The sequence below is a fragment of the Agelaius tricolor genome, unplaced genomic scaffold (genome assembly GCF_023055355.1).
Source record: "Agelaius tricolor isolate 1412-34295 unplaced genomic scaffold, bAgeTri1.0.p SCAF_46, whole genome shotgun sequence".
NCBI classification, from domain to species: Eukaryota; Metazoa; Chordata; class Aves; order Passeriformes; family Icteridae; genus Agelaius; species Agelaius tricolor.
This window is the reverse complement of record NW_027269306.1, coordinates 1916939-1935912: the sequence shown is the minus strand read 5'-3', so window position 1 is coordinate 1935912 and position 18974 is coordinate 1916939. Positions and strand designations below refer to the sequence as shown.

The following is an 18974-nucleotide window of genomic DNA, read 5'->3' as shown; positions in this document are numbered from 1 at the left end:
CAGATGAGCACCCAAAAGTTACTATAGTTGCTGAAGTTATCCAGAGTTCCTCTGGCTACAGAACTTGGCTGGAAGAATAAGGATAACAGGCTTCCCCTGAGATCTCTGATATATCTTGCAAGAAGAGGCTCCAGGGGTATTTTAGCATTATTTTTCCCTTTAGCCCCAACGAGAACTAGGGAGAAAACAGAAACATAAACAGGAAACACACTTCGATACTTTGATAAAGCTAATCAAAGCTCCTAAATATGAAACAGATTTAGTTTGGCTGTCTGGCAATTCGGATGAAGTTTTAAATTATTTTTTACCTTTTCTGAGTAACTCATCTGCCGTAATTCTGACTCAACCTAAAAGCTGATTTAACTGTGTTTAGGTCGGCTAGAATATCTCTCCCAAAGGAGAAGAAAAAAGAAAAGAGGAGAACCTTTGAAGTAAGGAGTCCTGAAGAGCTCAGGCACAGCCGCGTAGCCGGGACTCGCCTGGGTCACTGCGTGTCCAAGACCTCCAGAGGGCACTGAGCACAAAACCGACGGGGAAAAGAGGGACAGTTCCCAGCGGCTGCTCATCATCATCACACGGCTTTCCGGAGACGCAGCTCTACTCTCATCTCTCCTGCAGAGAGAACCGTAACAATAAGTAAGTAAGTAAGTAAGTAAGTAAGTAAATAAATAAATAAATAAATAAACTACGAACAACACATAAATAATGCCTAAATAAACTATAAATGCATAATAAATTAACATAAAACATATTAACATATAAAGAAATATATTTAAATAAATAAACAACAAAAAACCCCACATAAATAATGACAAAAACTATAAATGCACAATAAATAAATATAGAAATATAAATATATAAATAAATATATGCATAAATAATTAAGTAAATAAGCAACAAACAACAGGTAAATAATGACTAAATAAACCATAAATGCACAATAAATAAACAGAAAACATAAATATGTAAATAAATAAACAACAAACAACACATAAATAATGACTAAATAAACTATAAATTAATAATAAATGAATAAATAAATGAATGAATAAATAAATTATAAATAAGAGGGATTCTGAAGAGGAATAATTCTGCTATCACGGGGTCTGCGCATCCTTTCTGTATTGGAGAATATATTTTTAATCAAGGCCTTTACCGAAAGGGGATCAGCTTCTAGAGTCTAATGCAAAACCCTTTATTTTCAAAAGCTGACTGCTGGTTTCTAAGAGCCTCCATTAAAAACAAAGACTTTGTTTTCTTCAGAAACCACGTTCAAAGCACACAGGACAGAACATCACTTCAGACTCCACCTCTCTCTCTGGTTTGCCTACAGAAACTAAACAAGACAATTTACAGCGAGTACCGGCCAAAATTCCTCTTTTTCCTCCAGCAGCTAAGTCTTGCTCGGTTGGTAAGACCTTGCCCATGTTGTAAGACACACACAGAGCCTGCACAGTCAGGCAGCCACGGTGACCTCCTGTGGCTCCTGCTCCGGGGTGGCCCTGAGGTCACAGCCCTCGCTGCAGGGCACTGGGGGCACTGGGAGCTCTGCTCCGGGCAGCCTCCGCAGGCACCTCTGGCTCCCCTGCTTTAACCCCATCGGGGTTATATACAATATTTTATATATACTTATATATATATATATAAAATATAAAATATATATATTTTATATATATATATACACACACATATATATATATATATAGGCACCTCTGCTGCCCTGCCTTAACCCCATCAGAGTTATATACAATATAATATATATATAATATATATATTTTAAATATACCATATATATAATACATATAATATATTTTATATATATATATATATATATATATATATATATAAAATATAATATATAATATATATTATATATATTTTTTTTATATATACAGGCACCTCTGGCTCCCCTGCCTTAACCCCACCAGGGTTATATACAATATAATATTAAAAATATAATATGATATAATAATATAATATAATATAATATAATATAAATATAATTCTACTATATTATATAGTATTATATAGTATTTATTGTATTATGTTGTATTAGATAATATTATAAAATAATAAAATATATATATAAACCCTATTTCTGAACTGGCTTCCCGAACTGCAGACGGGGCTATAAACAACGGCCTCATTTCCACAGGAATGCCATCATTCCAATGGCACTGAAAGCTGTTCCTCCACTACAGCCTCTTTGCATGGGTAGTTTCACAAAACACAGACTGCCTCCTTCATATTCAAAGTGGCCTTCCTGATGCACAAGTTCAAACCCAGCCATCATCTATCATCTGAATTCTTCTGGGACAAATAAAGTATCATGCAACAGACCATATGAGGATATTTCAGCAGAGCTCTTTGGAGCTGTGGCCTGTCTCCTAAATGTGACGTACAGTTATTTTATTTTATTTTCGTATATTCAGAATAATACATGACAAACCTTCACTGCCTAAATAAAAAAAGACACTGGGGTTGGGAGTTCCCTGTGTGACTTGGGCCATTTACACACCCTGAGGTAGCTCAGGCATCTGCAGAGGAATTTATTTCAGACACAGCATGGGATCTATAGGACACTCATTGCAGCTTGCAGGCATGCAGAATATTCTAGAACGGAAATTGGCACCAGGCAGGTGCTATGGTTCCTGAAATGTGTCCTAAAGATGTGTGAAAATCCAATGCATGATGTAGCCCTGTTCCCCAGGGTGATGGATGCCAGTCACCTTTACTGTCACAGGACTGTGTTAAGCAGTACTAGTGGAAAGTCACCTACACTTTAAAAATGCTCCAACACTCATTCTCTGAAAATCAGATCCCCTTCGAGATCAGACACACAAAGGAGAGCCCTATCCCTGTATCTGTCCAAAACTTCCGGGATGCTGACCTCTGAAATACAAATACTGGTAAGACTATCAATCAGCCAGTATTAAAATATCCTGGTTAAAAGATAATTAATCAGCTACAATAGGGATAATATTTTAAAAATACTGCCCAAAGTAGAATGAGCTAATTAGGCAGGATTGATATGATGGAAAAATGAAAAGTTGAAGCATTATTTAAAAGTTACACAAGCATGTGGATGATTAAAACTAAGCAGAGTCATAACATTTAATAAAGGCACTGTGGGCCTTTATCAGTTTCATTGTGCTCAGTGCTGTGGAGACTCAGAACCCGGTGTTAAAAACCCTGCTCTAGTTATTGGACTCAATAAATGAGTTCAGTCATGATTTGGTCAGGTTTACAAAATAAGGATTGTGTACAGCAACCTTTACTAACTGTGTTACTGGCTGGACAGGGTGATTTTAGAGGTGTTTTCAACCTTAGCTATTCTATGATTTTCTTGGCTTTCATTGTACGTTTTGATCTTTGGGAAGTCACCCTGTGTTCCTGGTGGTGTGCCAGAGCTGACCAGGAAACTTCTTGAGCAGAAAACACACGGGAAACACCGGGGACACCGAGGGAGGGCTCCTCGCTTGTTCAAGCCGAATAAAGAAAAGGTGCCAGGCCCGCTGGGGAGCTGCTGCCCTTACTCCCACCGCGTTTCACTCCCGACACACATACAAGGCTGTGATCTAACTGGTTCACGGGAAAAGAACTAGGCAAAAGCACGTCGGCTTTTAAACGAGGAGAGAGGAAGGCGTGAGTGTGAAAGGAGTGTGAGGGGTGTGAGGCGAGCGGGAGGAGTGGCTGTTGGTGCCGCGGCCGAGCCCAGATGGTTCCAGGGTCCCGCCCGGCGGTGGGAAAGGCCGGCAGAGCGGGCAGGGCCGTGCCGGGCAGGGCGGAGCGATCCGGGCAGGGCCGAGGCGGGCAGGGCGGAGCGGTCCGGGCAGGGGCAGGGCCGTGCCGAGTCGGGCACGGGGCGGCCGGAGCGCGGGGCCCGCCCGCCCGGCGCGGGAAGCGGAAGCGGCGCGGCCTGGCGCGGTGGCGGAAGCCGCTCCGCCTTTCCGGAGCGCGGCGTGCTCGGAGCCATGAGCGTCCCGGCCTTCATCGACATCACCGAGGAGGATCAGGTCAGCGTCCCCGCCGAGCGATGGGCCCCGCGCCGCGGGGCTGAGCCGAGCCGTGCCGGGGGCGGCAGCCCGGGCCGGGCCTGCCCCGCCGTGCGCGCCGCGAGCTCGTCCGGGCTGTTCCCTACAGAGACCGAGCAGACCATTAGAGAAACTTGAATATAGTGGCTGAAAGATAACCCGGTGTTTGCAGATAAGATAACCCGGAACATTCCCTCTTAATGTTTCGCCTCTCCGGCACTTCGATTTCTTCGCTCCTCAGCCCTGCTTTTTATTTAGGAGAAGAAAGCGGGTTCACATATGGGCATTACTTGGATTTTGTAGAATTCTCGGTACTACAGGCACGGGAAGGGGGAATTCTGTCTTTGAGCTGCTGCTTTGTTATGCCTTTGGCTTTGTTGCCAGTGTCGTTGAAGTAAGTATGTGTACATACATTTTTATGTATACATAATGCGTGTACACATTGGAAATCTGCAAGAAATGGACACGTGGCTACCAGCCTTCAGCCCAGTTTTCACTTGCCATAATGCCTAGTACAGCTCCATCAAGTAGCTGGTGTGAAACATCCTCAGTACAGCAATTTGTCCCAGAGCATTTAGCTTTTTCTTCGGGTTCCAGAATGATTTGACACTGAACGAGATGTAAATGTTACAGCAGCCTCCTGGTCACAAATGCCAAAAGCTGTATGGCCTCAGATTGTTTGTGAAGGGTTATGGTTCTGCTGGTGAAGCCCTGAGTTACAATGAATAGGCCTGTTGCTGAGGGAAGGGTATTTTCTTGGTGTAGGTTTAGATTAAACCTTAAACTTAGGTTTAAGTCCTAACAGTCTAAAGCAGCTCATGACATTATAAGGCTGGATAAGACCAGGGGCTTTCCACCTGGTTTAGTGGAATGTTCCTTGCCCATGGCATAGATGTGGAACAAGATGATCTTTAAGGTTCCTTCCAACCCAAACTGTTCTATAATTAGACTAGAAACTGTTGTGAAGTTGGGAAGACAAAGTTTGCCCTCTCTAAAGTGCCTTTGTTTATATCTTTTTTCTTTTCTGGTGAACAAGCAATTGAATGGTTATGATGTTTGATGTTTACAGAGGGAGTAAAAGAGTAAAACTTCATAAGAAATTGTCTTATAAAAACTTTTTACGTCTGCAGTGCAGTACCCAGTTAAGTGACACATTGACACTGTGAGAAACGGCTCTGTGACCTGTTAGTCACTGGCAAAACAGCAGGTTCAGCATCTGGCAGAACAAAAATCTGTAAGAAATTTAATTGCTTTGAGTTTGTTATTCACAAAACAACTGTTGTGTTTTGTATGTGTTGTCTTTCTCTTTTTTAAGGCTGCAGAACTGCGAGCTTACCTGAAATCCAAAGGAGCAGAAATCTCTGAAGAAAACGCTGAAGGTGGACTTCATGTGGACTTGGCACAGATCATTGAAGTGTGTGATGTGTGCCTGAAAGAGGATGACAAAGGTTTGCATTTTAAGTCTTGTTGGTTTTGCTGTTTATCGCCATCAGTGCTTTCAAACAGCAACAGTTGGCAGAGTTTAGAGATGTGTAGCACTAAAACACAAGCTGAGCATCCTCATAAAACTGGAAGTGCTCATTTCCATCTTTGCCCTGGAATATTTGCATGTACTCTGCCCCTCCTTTCTCCAAACTTCCAGCACTCTTTGAAGAAGTCAGAAGTTGAGCTAGACTCTGCTTGTAATGAGGGTGCAGAGACTTGTATGTAAAACAGAGCTTTTGATGCTCAGGTGTCATTTTGGGGAATAGATAATGTTTTCCATATGTAATGAATTTTGTTCTTTTTCTTTGTTTGACTGATAATTGGGCAGACTGAAAAGAAAACACAAAACTGGCGTGGTTCTGTTTGGAAAGGATGGAACACCATGCTTACAACAGGAGCTGGGGAGGATTTGTAATACACTTCAGTGTTCTTGAGGACATTTTCCCTGTGGTCTGGGTATCCCTTGTGCTCCTGGTGAAATGTTTTACTGTGCTTGAGCACTAGGTGTTACTGTTCTCACTCTAGACCCGTGGGCAGTTTCCTGGACGTGCAGGAGGAAGCCACTGTGTGGAACCTAGAGTTCCTCTGATTTCTCCTGCGTGTAAACAGAATTCAGGGCAAGTGTGATATCAAACACCACCTTCTGTGTTGGCCTTAGAGTGGTAACTCTTGTCTTGCATGGAGGTTTGTTGGTGTAAGCCCACCTGAGCCAAGTGTCTGGTACATTCTGATGAATATCCAGGTTGGCATCTTGGCATTTTCTTTCTTTTACAATTCTTGCTCATGCCAAATGGTAATTCTATCAAAAGTATTAATTGCTATTATCAAAAGTATGAATTACTATTATCAAAAGAATATCCAGCACGAGGTAGCTGCTGATTGCTGCTTGCAGTTTCCAACAGCTGTATGTTTTGGTTCATGCAGATGTGGAGAGTGTGATGAACAGTGTTGTCTCTCTGCTTCTCATCCTGGAACCTGACAAACAGGAAGCACTGATTGAAAACCTGTGTGAGAAGTTAGTGAAGTTTCGGGAAGGAGAGCGCCCATCTCTCAGACTGCAGCTGTAAGTGTTGGACAGGGCAAAGTGAGACAAAGTAATTGTGCCTCTGAAGAGGGAGGAGTATCTTGTATGCCCTTAAATCAAAGTGTGGGGTGTTGCAGGAAGCACTCTTTTACCTTCTTTTCACTGTCATAAATTAGAAGTACCAATTTTTTTTCTTTGGGTGTTACAAAGTGCAATTAATATGCATAGTTTTCAGCCTTGCTGAAAATGATTACAAAACTGGAAGCTCTTCAGTTCATGCATGTAAGGTGCTGCCAGATGCTTTGTACTAGCCTGTGTCTTCAAAGAACATTGACATGCACTCCAGGAATGTTTGTTGAAAGCTCTGTAACTCCGTTGTTGGTTGTTTGTGCTTTAGCCTGAGCAATCTCTTCCATGGCATGGACAAGAACACCCCTGTGAGGTACACAGTGTACTGCAGCCTTCTCAAAGTGGCCTCGTCCTGTGGTGCCATCCAGTACATTCCAACTGAACTAGATCAGGTAATTAAGTGATCCTTCAAGCTGTGGCCTTTGTATGAACCATGCTGCACCTGAATATTACTCAGAGCTGATACAGACCATCTCTTACAAATTGCCAGAGCCTAGAGAAATTGCCATGAAGCTGATTAGAGAGATGCAACACCTCTCCTGTGGGGGAAGGCTGAGAGCATTGGGATTGTTCAGCCTGGAGAAGAGAAGGCTCCAGGATGCCTTTATTGCAGTACTTTAAAGGGGGCTCATTAAAGAGGCAGAGCAACTCTTGACATGGGCAAGTAGTGATAGGACAAGGAGCAATGGGAGCATGAGAATCAGAAAACCTTTGTGCAAGATACTTTTGATCCTTTTCTGCTTGGGAGAAAATGAGGAGTGTTTGTAGTGCTATTTTAATTTTTTCCTGAATGCTTCTTTTTCACTCGTATTCTACCTAGGTCCGAAAATGGATTTCTGACTGGAATCTGGCCACAGAGAAAAAGCACACTCTCCTGAGACTGCTCTATGATGTCCTGGTAGACTGCAAGAAAAGGTATAAAAGACAAGTCATACATACTAGACAACTCTATTTTGATGTACTATAGGTGATCTGTAGGGAAAGCATTTCTCACAGGACTTGTTAAAATTAATCTGTACTGATAATTCAATCCAAATACACTTCTGGGCTTTTAAAAAATACTTTTAAGCACTCTTGCATTAAACCAGTGTTCCCAATAACATTAAAGTTAGTAGTGAATTAGCTGCAAACCACAGACTCCCAAAATAGCACTATTCCTTTCTATAAATAATCATCTTAGTGCATTGTAGCATTATGCCAAGTTTATTATTTAATTGCACTTTTGACATTTTAGTGCACGGCAGTGCTATCTCTTACTTAATGATGTGGGAAGGCTTATCAATCATGGCTAGCAGAATCAGTCTTTTTATGTAAACATTACCTTCAGGACAGAGCTTTCCACTAGTCATGGAAATTAATGTCCACAGAATACCTGCTTGGCCATTTTGAATTATTATCCTGGATCATAAGAAGCATCTTTGATGTAACAAACTTGGCAGACCACTGTCTTCTGGCATGTAGAGTAATCCAGTGTGTATGGTGCCTGTAAACTGCTGCAGGTCTGAACTGAGAGCTGTCATCAGTTTATCTCACAGAAATGATGCAGTGGATTGACTGCCCTGGCCAGGGCTGCAGTGATGGGCTACTGTCCAGTGGTTTGGGTGTTGTTCCACAGCAGCTCAAACCTACTTAACCTGTCCCTGCACTTTGGGATGGGGATGTGGGGGGTGTGTGTTGCTTCCCCCTGCCCTTCCACTCTGAGTTATTTTTTCAAGTTTTTTTTTATTTTCATAGGGAGGCAGCATCAAGCCCCCTCCACTGCTGACCCACAGTGGTACCAGAACTGCACTTGTACATTTTCAGCATTTGCATAACCTTGCAGTGCTGCAAAAGGAAGTTCTGTCCTGTAGCCTCTGTTCCTGTCCCCTCCAGCTGCCAGTACCTGTGTGTGTTGGTGCTTCTGTGGCATTTGTGTGACTGCACAGGGGCTTGGCCTGGGGACATGACCTTGCTGAGGGTTTAAAAAGGCAAGTGTGAAGCTGTCACAGGTGGAGAAGAGTTCCATCTGTCAGGACAGTTGGCATATTGTGCCCTGATGGAATTGTAGTCTGGAAATGCTGCATCAGCATAGCAGGATCATAACCTCAGTTTAGGGATGACTAATCCTCATGGAGTAGTTACTCTGTGAGCTACATTACTGGGAATTCCTGTTTGTAACACTCAAATGCTTTTGCATCAGTAGTTCTGTATGGCAGATTTCAGATGGTCAAAATTAATTCAGAAATGTTAGTCACAGATCTTTTCCATGGCTTAGTGCTTACCTTGTTTCAGAAATACTACACTGATAACATTCCTGCTCTTCCTCACTTCCCATCCTGTTGATTTATTGTGAGGTTTTAACTAGTTCCATTCCCAAACTTTAAAGCCAACTATTTTTAGCTAGTCTTGCTATCAAATCAGTGGATTAAACTTTAGTTTTTATTTCCACTGCTACCAGTAACCTTGCTACTAAATGTTTTTTTGCTTGCTAACCATAGGTGATTCTTTTCAGACAACCAATAAAAATTTCCACAAACTGTGTAAGACTCCTGCACTCGGTGTCCAGGCAGTGTTTCAGGGCACTTGCACTTCTCTTCAGAAAAGAAAACAAGAAGTGACCCTGGCACCTTTGACCTGGTTCACTCTCCTGGATCAGTGGGCAGTGTTTGCAATAGTATGGGAAACTCACAGCAGCATTCCAGCTGTAGCACTCAGGAATGTTGCTCTATCTTGCAGTATGGGAAGATAAGTGGGAACTGAAAAGTACATGATAAAAATCGTACCTCAGTTACTGTTGTTGATTTATAATCAAGGGAAAAGAACTAGATTGTTAAAGACAATTCAGTTCTTTTGTTTGCTTGATTTCTGTTTTAACTTTGGTCGGTGTGGCAGAAGAGATGGTTTTCTGTAGCTAATTAGACTTACTCCCAGTGGATCTCCAGTATTGGTAGTTAATAGATTGGTAGCTCCTAAAAAGCAAATGTGAAGAGGTTGTGTGGTGTCCCTTTTTCTGCAGTGACAAGTGAAAGTTTCTTTTATCAAACCTTTTCCAGCCACCTTGATGCAGTTTAAAGCTGGTCTCTGCTGGCAGGATTCAGCAGCTTTGGCCCTGCCCAAGTTAAATTCAAACAGGTCTGGCAAGTCTGGCTATTAATCCTTGCAGCAAAAAGCTCAGCATGTCAGGCACCTGCAGAGTAATTGTTTCATTTCATTTTGGTTCAGTTTAATATCATGTAATGTAGAGAGACTCAATTCCAGCATCTCACTAAGTCTCTGAATGCTCTGCTGTGTTTTTTTTGTTCCCTTTATCTGCCATCACTCTTAAGCTCTCACTGGCTTTTTGTCAAGTTATGCATCTAGACTGGCAAGTGGAGCCAAGAGCACTCATTCAGGCTGTTTTACTAGAAAAAATGTTCACATTTGCACCTAAGGTGAGACACATTTAACAAGCAGCTGTGGTAAAATAGTGATCTGTATTAATGCTTGAACAGCCTCATTTGCAGTAGTAATCTGACACTGAATAGAATGCAAGACTGCCATAGAATGGAAAGGCTGCCACGTTTGAATAGAATAGAACGGAAAGGCTGCCATATTTGAATAGAATAGAATGCAAAGGCTGCCATATTTGCTGAGGTTCACAACAATTTAGCACACAAAGTTCAGGAGTAATTGTCATTTTGCATTCTGTTGTTTCCTAGAAATACAAGTGAAAAATTCCACTCCTTCTCCACTTAAAAAAAAAAGCCAGGGAATTGAAAATCCTGTTTGAATTTAGTTAAATTATAGTTTTTAGTTTTTGCTGCTAAGGGAAAGATTAGGAAAGGAAAAAAAGTGCCGGAAAACTGTAACACAGCTCTGAAGTGCACAAGAACAACTGCTGAAAAGCTTTCATTAAATTAGGAGTTGTGTATTAGATTGAGTACCACATGAGCTGAGCCTCATATTGATTAAATATCTCTATGTTGCCATTCTTGTATTAAAGTGGTCCTTTGTCTCCTAGAACATCTAATTTTGGTAAGATTTCACCAGTACTAAAATCATAGTCAGTCACAGAGTGATTTACATGCAAATGCTTCTCTCATACATAAAGCTGCCTAAATTTTTTTTTTTTTCTTTTCACTGATACAGAATTATGGGTTCATCTATGTCAGTATTGGTAACCAGGGCAAAACATAAGCTGACCTCTTTAATGGTGGAGTTTTAAAACAAATGTTTCATTAAAGCTTATACCCCTGAATATAGTTCTGGAATGCTGGGATCTATAGAAAATGCCCCGGCCTGGGGCAAATGTACATCCAGATTTTATATGATACTGGGTGTTGCCCATGGTGTCTTAATATTTGTGCTGCACATCTCTCAGATCTGATAAATTTTCTGAGAACAAACTTCACCCTATGGAGTGGCTGTCAGCAGTGGTATGGTGAGATTTCAAATAAATACCCATATAAAGACACTGTTCTTGTACTGCAAAAACCACTCAGCCCCGTGCTGCTGTATGGGTTAAACTTCTGGCACAGCACAGAGCATACTGGGCATCTTGTGTTGGTTTGTTCTTCCCTGTGCAGTTGATGCCATTGGCCTAAGTCACTAATGCAAATTGAAATTTAATTCTCCCAGTGTTTTATTTTAAGGAAAATTGTGTGTGCTTTTAGACCACATGGGATAATTTGGTGTAAATTTTGCAAAAAGCATCAGCAGCTGCTGGCCTTGTTGGTGGTAAAGCTGTGAAGTGAAAATAAATCAAAATCTGTTAAAATGACACAGTAACAATCTCAGAGCTGGTTTGCAATAGTTTTGATGTTTACAAGATAATCTGGGGAGACAAGGCTGTAGGGTTTGCTCAGCTTTCTGAGAAGGAGTTGTTTGTCCAGAAGCTGTCTGTCAGAGCAGTGCTGGAAGCTTCACAGCAGCCTCAGCCAGTCTCACTGCTGGCTGTATAATTTCATCAATAAAATGAGCAGCTCTCACTCAGAATACTTCAAGAGAGAATCTGTGAAAGAAGAGAGCAGCTTTTATACAGTCATTTTCCTGACCATAAATATTCTTTAAGAGATGCCATTTTACATTTGAAATAAACTTTGCAGCGCTACTTATTGCGCAGTGATTAAATCCAGATGTGCACTAGAGGAGCATTCTAGTGAACCATATAAAGCTGTTCCTAGCTCAGAGAGCTTTTTCCATAACCAGCAGGTAATTAATCAGTTTAAGAGAATGAAATGAAGGGTGAAGATAAACATTTTGTAGAACAAGAATTGAAAGAATACATCCAGCTAATTTGTTCTCTCCGCTAGAATTAAAAGGGATCATCTACATCTTTTTCAAATGTGATTTAATTTGACCTATAACATCATAATGGAATTATTTAAATATTTGAGTGTCTTATTTGAACTATTTTTTCAGTAATCCTGAGGTAACTTAATTTTTTTTTCTATAGTGACACTGCAGCAAAAGTGATGGTGGAGCTATTGGGAAGTTACACAGAGGACAATGCTTCCCAGGCTAGAGTTGATGCTCACAGGTAAGGCTGACCTCCCAGTTTCCTTAAAAGTAACTTTTCCTCAATTGCCAAATTATTTTGATCCCCATACTATTGAGAGGATCGAATGGCCTGGCATGCCAAGGGCTCTGCCTGGCCTCTTGTGTAGCTTTGCTGACTCAGTCAGGAGTTTGTCTCTGCAGCCTGCTGTAGGTCTGGCTGTTTGTAGGCACAGCCAGGTTAATTCCAGTGTGCAAATGCACAGGAGAGTTGCTGGTCACTGCTGAGATCAGCCTTGGGTAAGGACTTTACATCAGCTGTGCACTTGAAATCTGTATTGGAATCCTTTATTTCATGTGGTTTTACTTTTTGCCTGTTTTATTATCTGACTGCGAGCATTCTTTTCAAAAAGCACTTTGTCTTGAAACAAATATTGTTGCCGTCTTCTCTATGAGCAAGTACAAAGGATGTGAACTGCACAGAAATAAGCTTACCTGTTGAACAAGCTGAGACTAAAGTGATTCATAAGAGTGCATTTTCCCCACTGGCCAAAATGAGTAAATGCCTGTGTTTTGATGTTCTAACCATCATGGTTTTTCTTAGGAATTAGTTCTTTAGGTTCTGCTAGATGCGCACTACCATTAGTTCTCAAGGGAGTTGTTTGTACTTAACCATGGAGGAAAATCAGGATGACTCCTTTGGAAAATGAATGTCTGTGCCTCAGTGGGAACTTCACTGGCTCCCCTACAGCAGCCTGTTCCCTCTGAGAACTCATGTGCCCAGGGCTGTGTCTGTGCAGAGCTCGGGTTCTCCTGGTGTGCTGCTGTTGCAGAGCCAGCCCAGGCCTCTGATGTGCTGCTGAGAAAAGCCTTCTTCTGGAGTTCCTGCTTCTAGGCTGCAGCTGCAGCTGAGAAATCCTGGGCCTTGCACTCTTTGGTGTTGGGGTTTTCTCTGTGTTGTGTCACGTATTTAAGTGTAATTAAATCATCCAAAACAGCTTAATTCTGTGGAATTTTAGGAGCACAGTGAAACTAAAAAAAAATGCATAGGTGAAAACTGTAGGGTGATCTGTGGATTGACCACCTGGCACATTTCATTTGGAATACTGGACAAACTACTTTAATGCTTCCTGTTCATTGTTTTTTCTATCTGTAAAATGAAGTTTAAAACTGGAATGTCACATATGTTACTTCTAATAATAATTGAAAACCCTTGTTTCCTAGAAAGCAAGGAACAACAAATTGAGTTGCTCTTAGTCATAAAGATGAGAATTGCTTTGAAAGTAAGCATTTTCCTTTTCTCCTCAGATGTATTGTACGAGCATTGAAGGATCCAAATACCTTTCTCTTTGATCATCTTCTTGCCTTAAAACCAGTCAAATTTTTGGAAGGAGAACTTATTCATGATGTAAGTAACTTTGTTTTTAGTGAGATGGTTTGATAACAGTAGACTGCTTTGTTTTAATGTGTCTTTTGAAATCCATTAGAACAGTTATTGTGTCAGTAATCCTGAGCTGCAATGTGCTATTTCTTTTACAGTCTTTAAAATTAAAATTGCATGTGAAATGTTTCCCTTTCAAAGTTTCAGAAACTGAGTTACAAGTCCTGCCCTCACTTGAGTTCTGTAGCAAATCTTAAGTCTGGGGAAAGGAAGTAAGCTCAGCACAGACTGCCCACATCTATTGCCAGAAGGCAGAATTTCAGCTCTTAACAGCTTATTTTTCAATATCCACAGTTTCTGTCTGTATCTGTCCAGCCTGCAAAGAGGGGAAACTGTTCTCATGTTTGTTTTCCATCTTCTAGCTTTTGACAATTTTTGTAAGTGCTAAACTAGCGTCCTATGTCAAGTTTTATCAGAACAACAAAGACTTCATTGACTCCCTGGGTAAGTTTTCAGATCATTACATTTCTGACTATTTACATGGTTTAAGGTGTGGAAGCCACAGAGTAACTCAGTTTGAATCCATGTATTGGAGCAAGGAAATTTCAAAACAGAGCAGAGTTTGTAGATGATAACCTCTTGTAGACTGTGAGTGGGCCATCTAACCATGGTTTGTTCTTTGAAAACAAGCTGGTTTATGGCTTTGGAAGAGAACTGTGGTTTTACCCACTGTTTTTTTTCTCTTAGAACTCCCCTCCTGAAGGGTTTAACACATTCATACACCAGGCTAGGCTAGAGATCACAACTACATTGAGGAAACCACCAGCTTGTATAAATCTCCTCTTTTTTTTTTAATGATAAATAACTTTGTAACAGCAAATACCTCTGAGCAGTGAGATAAAGCATACAAATGGTGTGTGTGTGTCTGCCTGTGCTGATGCATTAGACCCAGCAAGCCACAGTCTGTCCCAGTTAATTTGTTTCATCACATGAAGCAATGTGATGGAATGTTAATGTCAGCACCCTCTTTATTTACACACTGTGGAAAAAAGGAGTAGTAATTAACACTTTGACACTCCCCCGTTGATGTGTAATTGACTGTTTCAAAGGAGCACTGGTTCATAAGCTATTGCATGCATTAAAATTACGTTTTTTATATTCCAGCTTTTTAGGACAGGGGTCAGTGACAATGCAGAAATTGCTCAATGATGCAGATTTTTTTATTACTGCATTAAGGTTTTGACATATTGGTAATGAATAAATGTTTCCATAAAAATATGGTATTTTTTTTTTATAACTTTGATTTTCAAATGACACTTAAACACTGCCTTGGATGCATGGATGCATGTGAGGAAAAGCCACAGTTTTGCTAAAACAGAGTTTAGTGCAGCATTTTAACACATGCATTATTTTGTTTAATGGAGTGTGATGCAATTCTTAGAATAATTGCTCTCAGAGCTTTAAAATGGTGGTACTTTTGGGTATTAAAATGATGGAAATACCAATGGGATTTTTTGGTGGATATAGCAGCAAGTTTTTGGTAGCTTGTAAATGTGTCTCGATAGGATAAGTGTATCTTTAGTCACGTGTATCTGAACATGAGTTATGCAGACATCTTATGCTTTTCTTTCTCAGGGGAAAGTGGGTTTGGGGTTTATCTTTTAGGTACTTGTTCACAGAAGTATTTGCTGAAATTGCTGTTACACCAACATTTGAATACATTTATGGAAAATCAGTTACACATCTATGTAGCATTAACTGTATTACGTTCAGTCGTTGTGGTTTCTTTTGCCTTGCCTCCCAGTGTCTGTGCTTCCCTCCATGAATTAATTCAGTGTGTGAACTTTCCATATATCTAAGATTGATAAAATCTTAGTAAAATCCTTAGATACCTGTGCAACTGTTTGGAAAGACAGTCTCACCTTCCACTTACGGTGATTTCTGTGTGGTGTGCCCAGAACCTCTCTGTGTCTTTGAGCAATGGACAAGCAGAGATTTGGCAGCAGCACAGATGGAAATGCTGGGAACTGAGTGGCTCAGCCGTGGCTTTGATAAACAAGGGCAGTTTGGTCTAGACAACAGTGCAGTTTTAAGATGAGGCATTCAAAAATTATCTATTCCTAAAAGCAATGAGATTTAAACCATGCTTTAGACATTTTTTTAAAAATAACTTGCCAAAATACCTTTATTTTAAAGAGGTTTAGAATAGGATTCCAGTGGTAGTAGAGCATGGGCTGTAGTTGTAACCTTTCCTGGACCAGGACCAGTTAGAAGTGGCCCAGGAAAGCTGTGCAGAGCAGGCTCCCACAGGCAGCATCAGTTTGTTACAATTTGTTGTTTTATTAATGCTGACAACTTAGGCCAGCAGTAGCATTATCTGTGTCAACTGCATCGCCCTAACATGGCCACAGTTAATCTGGCATTATCAGCAGTGTTCTTCGCAAAGTTAATCAGCATCTCATTTGCATTTGTTAATTAGGGTTAATGTGTGCTAATTGATTTTTTGACGCTTGTAGAGTTCCATTAAACCCAGTTAGGTATAGTTGCTGGTGCTCCTCATTCGTATGAATTATGGTGATCTCATTTTTGTTGAATCGGTGCCAAATAGGAAACCTGCATCATAATTACAGCTAATTAACACAACATGATGTCCTGCACTAATGTGCTTCCCTGCTAGCCTATGGGTGTTATAAATTCCAAACTTACATATTTACTGAAGCTATGGGAATGTTTATAATGTCATTCTACAACAAAAAAATTGACACTCATTTTTAAGAAACTTCCACTGGATCTTAGTTGGTACCTCGTGGACCTTGGGATTAAGAAATGCCTTGTTTCATTTCAGTGACTTAACTTGGTTGACCTAGATGTTTTTCCAGGAAAATGGTCTCTGATTTAGACATGCAAGGCCTTGGCTCAGTTCCTTGTGTTGGCATTTATGCAGCTATGTAAAAGCTGTAGCCTGACCTCAGTATCCGTTCAGCTGGTTTTGAACAGCACTTTTCTGAGCCACACTGGATGCTTACATGAGCCTCATGATGCTTTTTTTGCTGTGGACAAACAAATTCAGTAGCAAAATGCTTTCTTCTGGCACCACAGTGTTCTGTTCTGGAAGCATCACTGTGAGAGATTCATTTTCCAGAAACCACAGAATGAGTGGTGAGGCTCTAAGAAGATTTTTGGCATAACCAGCTGTGGATTTTCCATTTTGTTGCATTGCTGTTCTTCCAGGTGATGCAACTGAAAATTTCACTTGCACTCTTACCACTTCAAATTCTGTTTAGGTGATGTTTTTACTGCTCAAAAGCCAAAAATTTTGTAGAGAATACATTTCTGCTAAAAACAACTGAGTCGTGATGAATTCACAATGAAACTTACTATTTTAGCAAAAGACAAAGCAGATGCAGGATTTGGTATTTTACCTCAGAAACACTGTTCACAATGAAAAGTAGAATATATTTCAATGTGAAATAAATATTAAATTATTGGAAGCATATATATTAAAAATGCCATGAAAAGCAAATTATTTGTATGGATTACAATTAAATCATTAATTAAACTACCAACACTTTTCCTCAGGCTTGTTGCACGAACACAATATGGCCAAGATGAGGCTCCTTACGTTCATGGGAATGGCTGTAGAGAATAAAGAAATCTCATTTGACACAATGCAGCAGGAACTCCAGATCGGGGCTGATGATGTAGAAGCATTTGTCATTGATGGTAAGAACTGTGGTTCTGCACACAGTGCTCATCAACAAGACCTTTATAATCTTCTCAGCTAATGTTAAATTTTAAGAACAATAGTAATTTTGATCCCTGTGCTTTTTACAAGTTAAAGCTGCACAACTTCATGTTGAAAGACAGGCCCAACTGCTGTGTTTTAACCAGTGTTTCTCTTCTCAGTGACAGGAACTGTATCTCCTGTAATTCTTCACAGGACTAATAAATTGTTTGCAGGTTTAATTTGTCATCTGGTTTTGTTTGCTGTCATTAAAACAGGATGTGTTTGTAGGGGAGAGAAGTTCATAAAATCTGTACAGGATATTGCTTTAATAGATTGGCACCAAACAATAGGATTTGTGCATGACCTTCATATTGTTACATCATTTTGCTTTTCTGCCTACTAGACCATTAAAACCAACAGCAAAACAGATTAGGTGAACTGCTGAGTTCTTATGTTTGTATTGATCTCATTTTGAATCATTTTTGTGCAGTTTAATACCTTTGCACTATCATGAAAATGTTGCTCAAAACAGCATTGTTTTTTGCAGCTGTAAAGACAAAGATGGTGTACTGCAAAATAGATCAGACACAGAGGAAAGTCATTGTCAGGTAAGACAATTCTTCATGGCATTTTGCAGAACTTCATGTGTTCTAATTATTTCACTTACATTTGTAGAATATTCTAACTAGAAGCAAGGTATTGTTCCTAGCAGTTGCTGGTAGTTAAATAGTTGCTATTTATCATAATTTTATTAAAGCTCACACTGAATGTGATTAGCTTATTTAATGAAAGAGTCCTACTTTCCAGGACATTTCATTTAATGACCTACTAGTGACAGGAATACTAATGACTGTTGTTGCTTTAAATATTTGGGAAGGCTACAGAATTCTCTTAACTGCTGAAGTGAAGCCCTTTCTAGAGAGAAAATGGGAATTTTCTTATTTGCTCATGAGAGTAAAGTAATGCTGTAGAAGAATGATTAGGTGAGTGTGACATCTCTAGTAACCTTCTCCCAATTTTGTTTTACTTCTCCAGTCACAGCACACATCGGACTTTTGGAAAGCAGCAGTGGCAGCAGTTGTATGACACTCTAAACACCTGGAAACAAAATTTGAATCAAGTGAAAAACAGTCTCCTCAGTCTCTCAGACACCTAAGAATTTTTTTTGACCTAGTAATATTGCTATAGATGAACTTTATTCAAAACTTTGATAATTTGTGAATGTTTCCAAAAAATGTATGCAATTGGCCTAAAGAAGCTAAATATTCTAAATTGCCAAACCAGAAAAGAAAAAAAAAAAGAGGCAATAAAACTAACATGGGAAAATGTCTTCTGTTGATTTTCTTACATAATCAGCAACAAGAAACTGGCAATATTGGTTATATTTCTTTTGTTCACTTCACAGTATGGGGACCTTTCTTTGCAGGAGGTGTGGGGAGGAAGGGAGGGGGGTCAGAAAAATGATAGTGCAAGTATTTTTAAAGTAAGAGAAAATTTCCCTTAGACCCAAGGGAGAAGAAATGTGACCCAATAGAAGTGAAGCTTCATGAAACTAGATCTGCTGCCTTATATCTGTAGTCATACCTGATCCTTCAGGGTTGAAAGAGACCTCACTGATACAGAAACTACAACAGATAGACTTAACTAATTTGGCAGTAAAGGTGAGCAGAAGATTTTTCTGTTCTTCTGCCATTTACAACTGCTGGAAGTAGCTGTAAATGTTTGCAGAACCCATTGCAT

General features: G+C 40.1%; 1 protein-coding gene across 1 annotated transcript; it reads left to right on the top strand.

Annotated features, from left to right (window-relative positions):
- Positions 1 to 3858: 3858 nt before the first annotated feature.
- EIF3M (eukaryotic translation initiation factor 3 subunit M) lies at positions 3859 to 18563 on the top strand. Its single transcript, XM_071455290.1, has 11 exons — positions 3859 to 4016; positions 5350 to 5482; positions 6444 to 6582; positions 6941 to 7064; positions 7493 to 7587; positions 12086 to 12169; positions 13435 to 13534; positions 13930 to 14011; positions 17087 to 17230; positions 17782 to 17842; positions 18270 to 18563. Exons 1-11 carry the CDS (start codon positions 3975 to 3977, stop codon positions 18388 to 18390), a joined length of 1125 nt encoding a protein of 374 aa, XP_071311391.1. The 5' UTR covers positions 3859 to 3974; the 3' UTR covers positions 18391 to 18563.
- Positions 18564 to 18974: the final 411 nt, after the last annotated feature.

What these genes read in the sequence shown, in the direction of transcription:
- EIF3M (XM_071455290.1), top strand. Translation starts at nt 3,975, where the DNA reads ATGAGCGTCCCGGCCTTCATCGACATCACCGAGGAGGATCAG. An exon ending in CCTGAAAGAGGATGACAAAG is followed by an intron (nt 5,483 to 6,443) that starts GTTTGCATTTTA and finishes TGGTTCATGCAG; the next exon opens with ATGTGGAGAGTGTGATGAAC. An exon ending in CAGAGGAAAGTCATTGTCAG is followed by an intron (nt 17,843 to 18,269) that starts GTAAGACAATTC and finishes TTACTTCTCCAG; the next exon opens with TCACAGCACACATCGGACTT.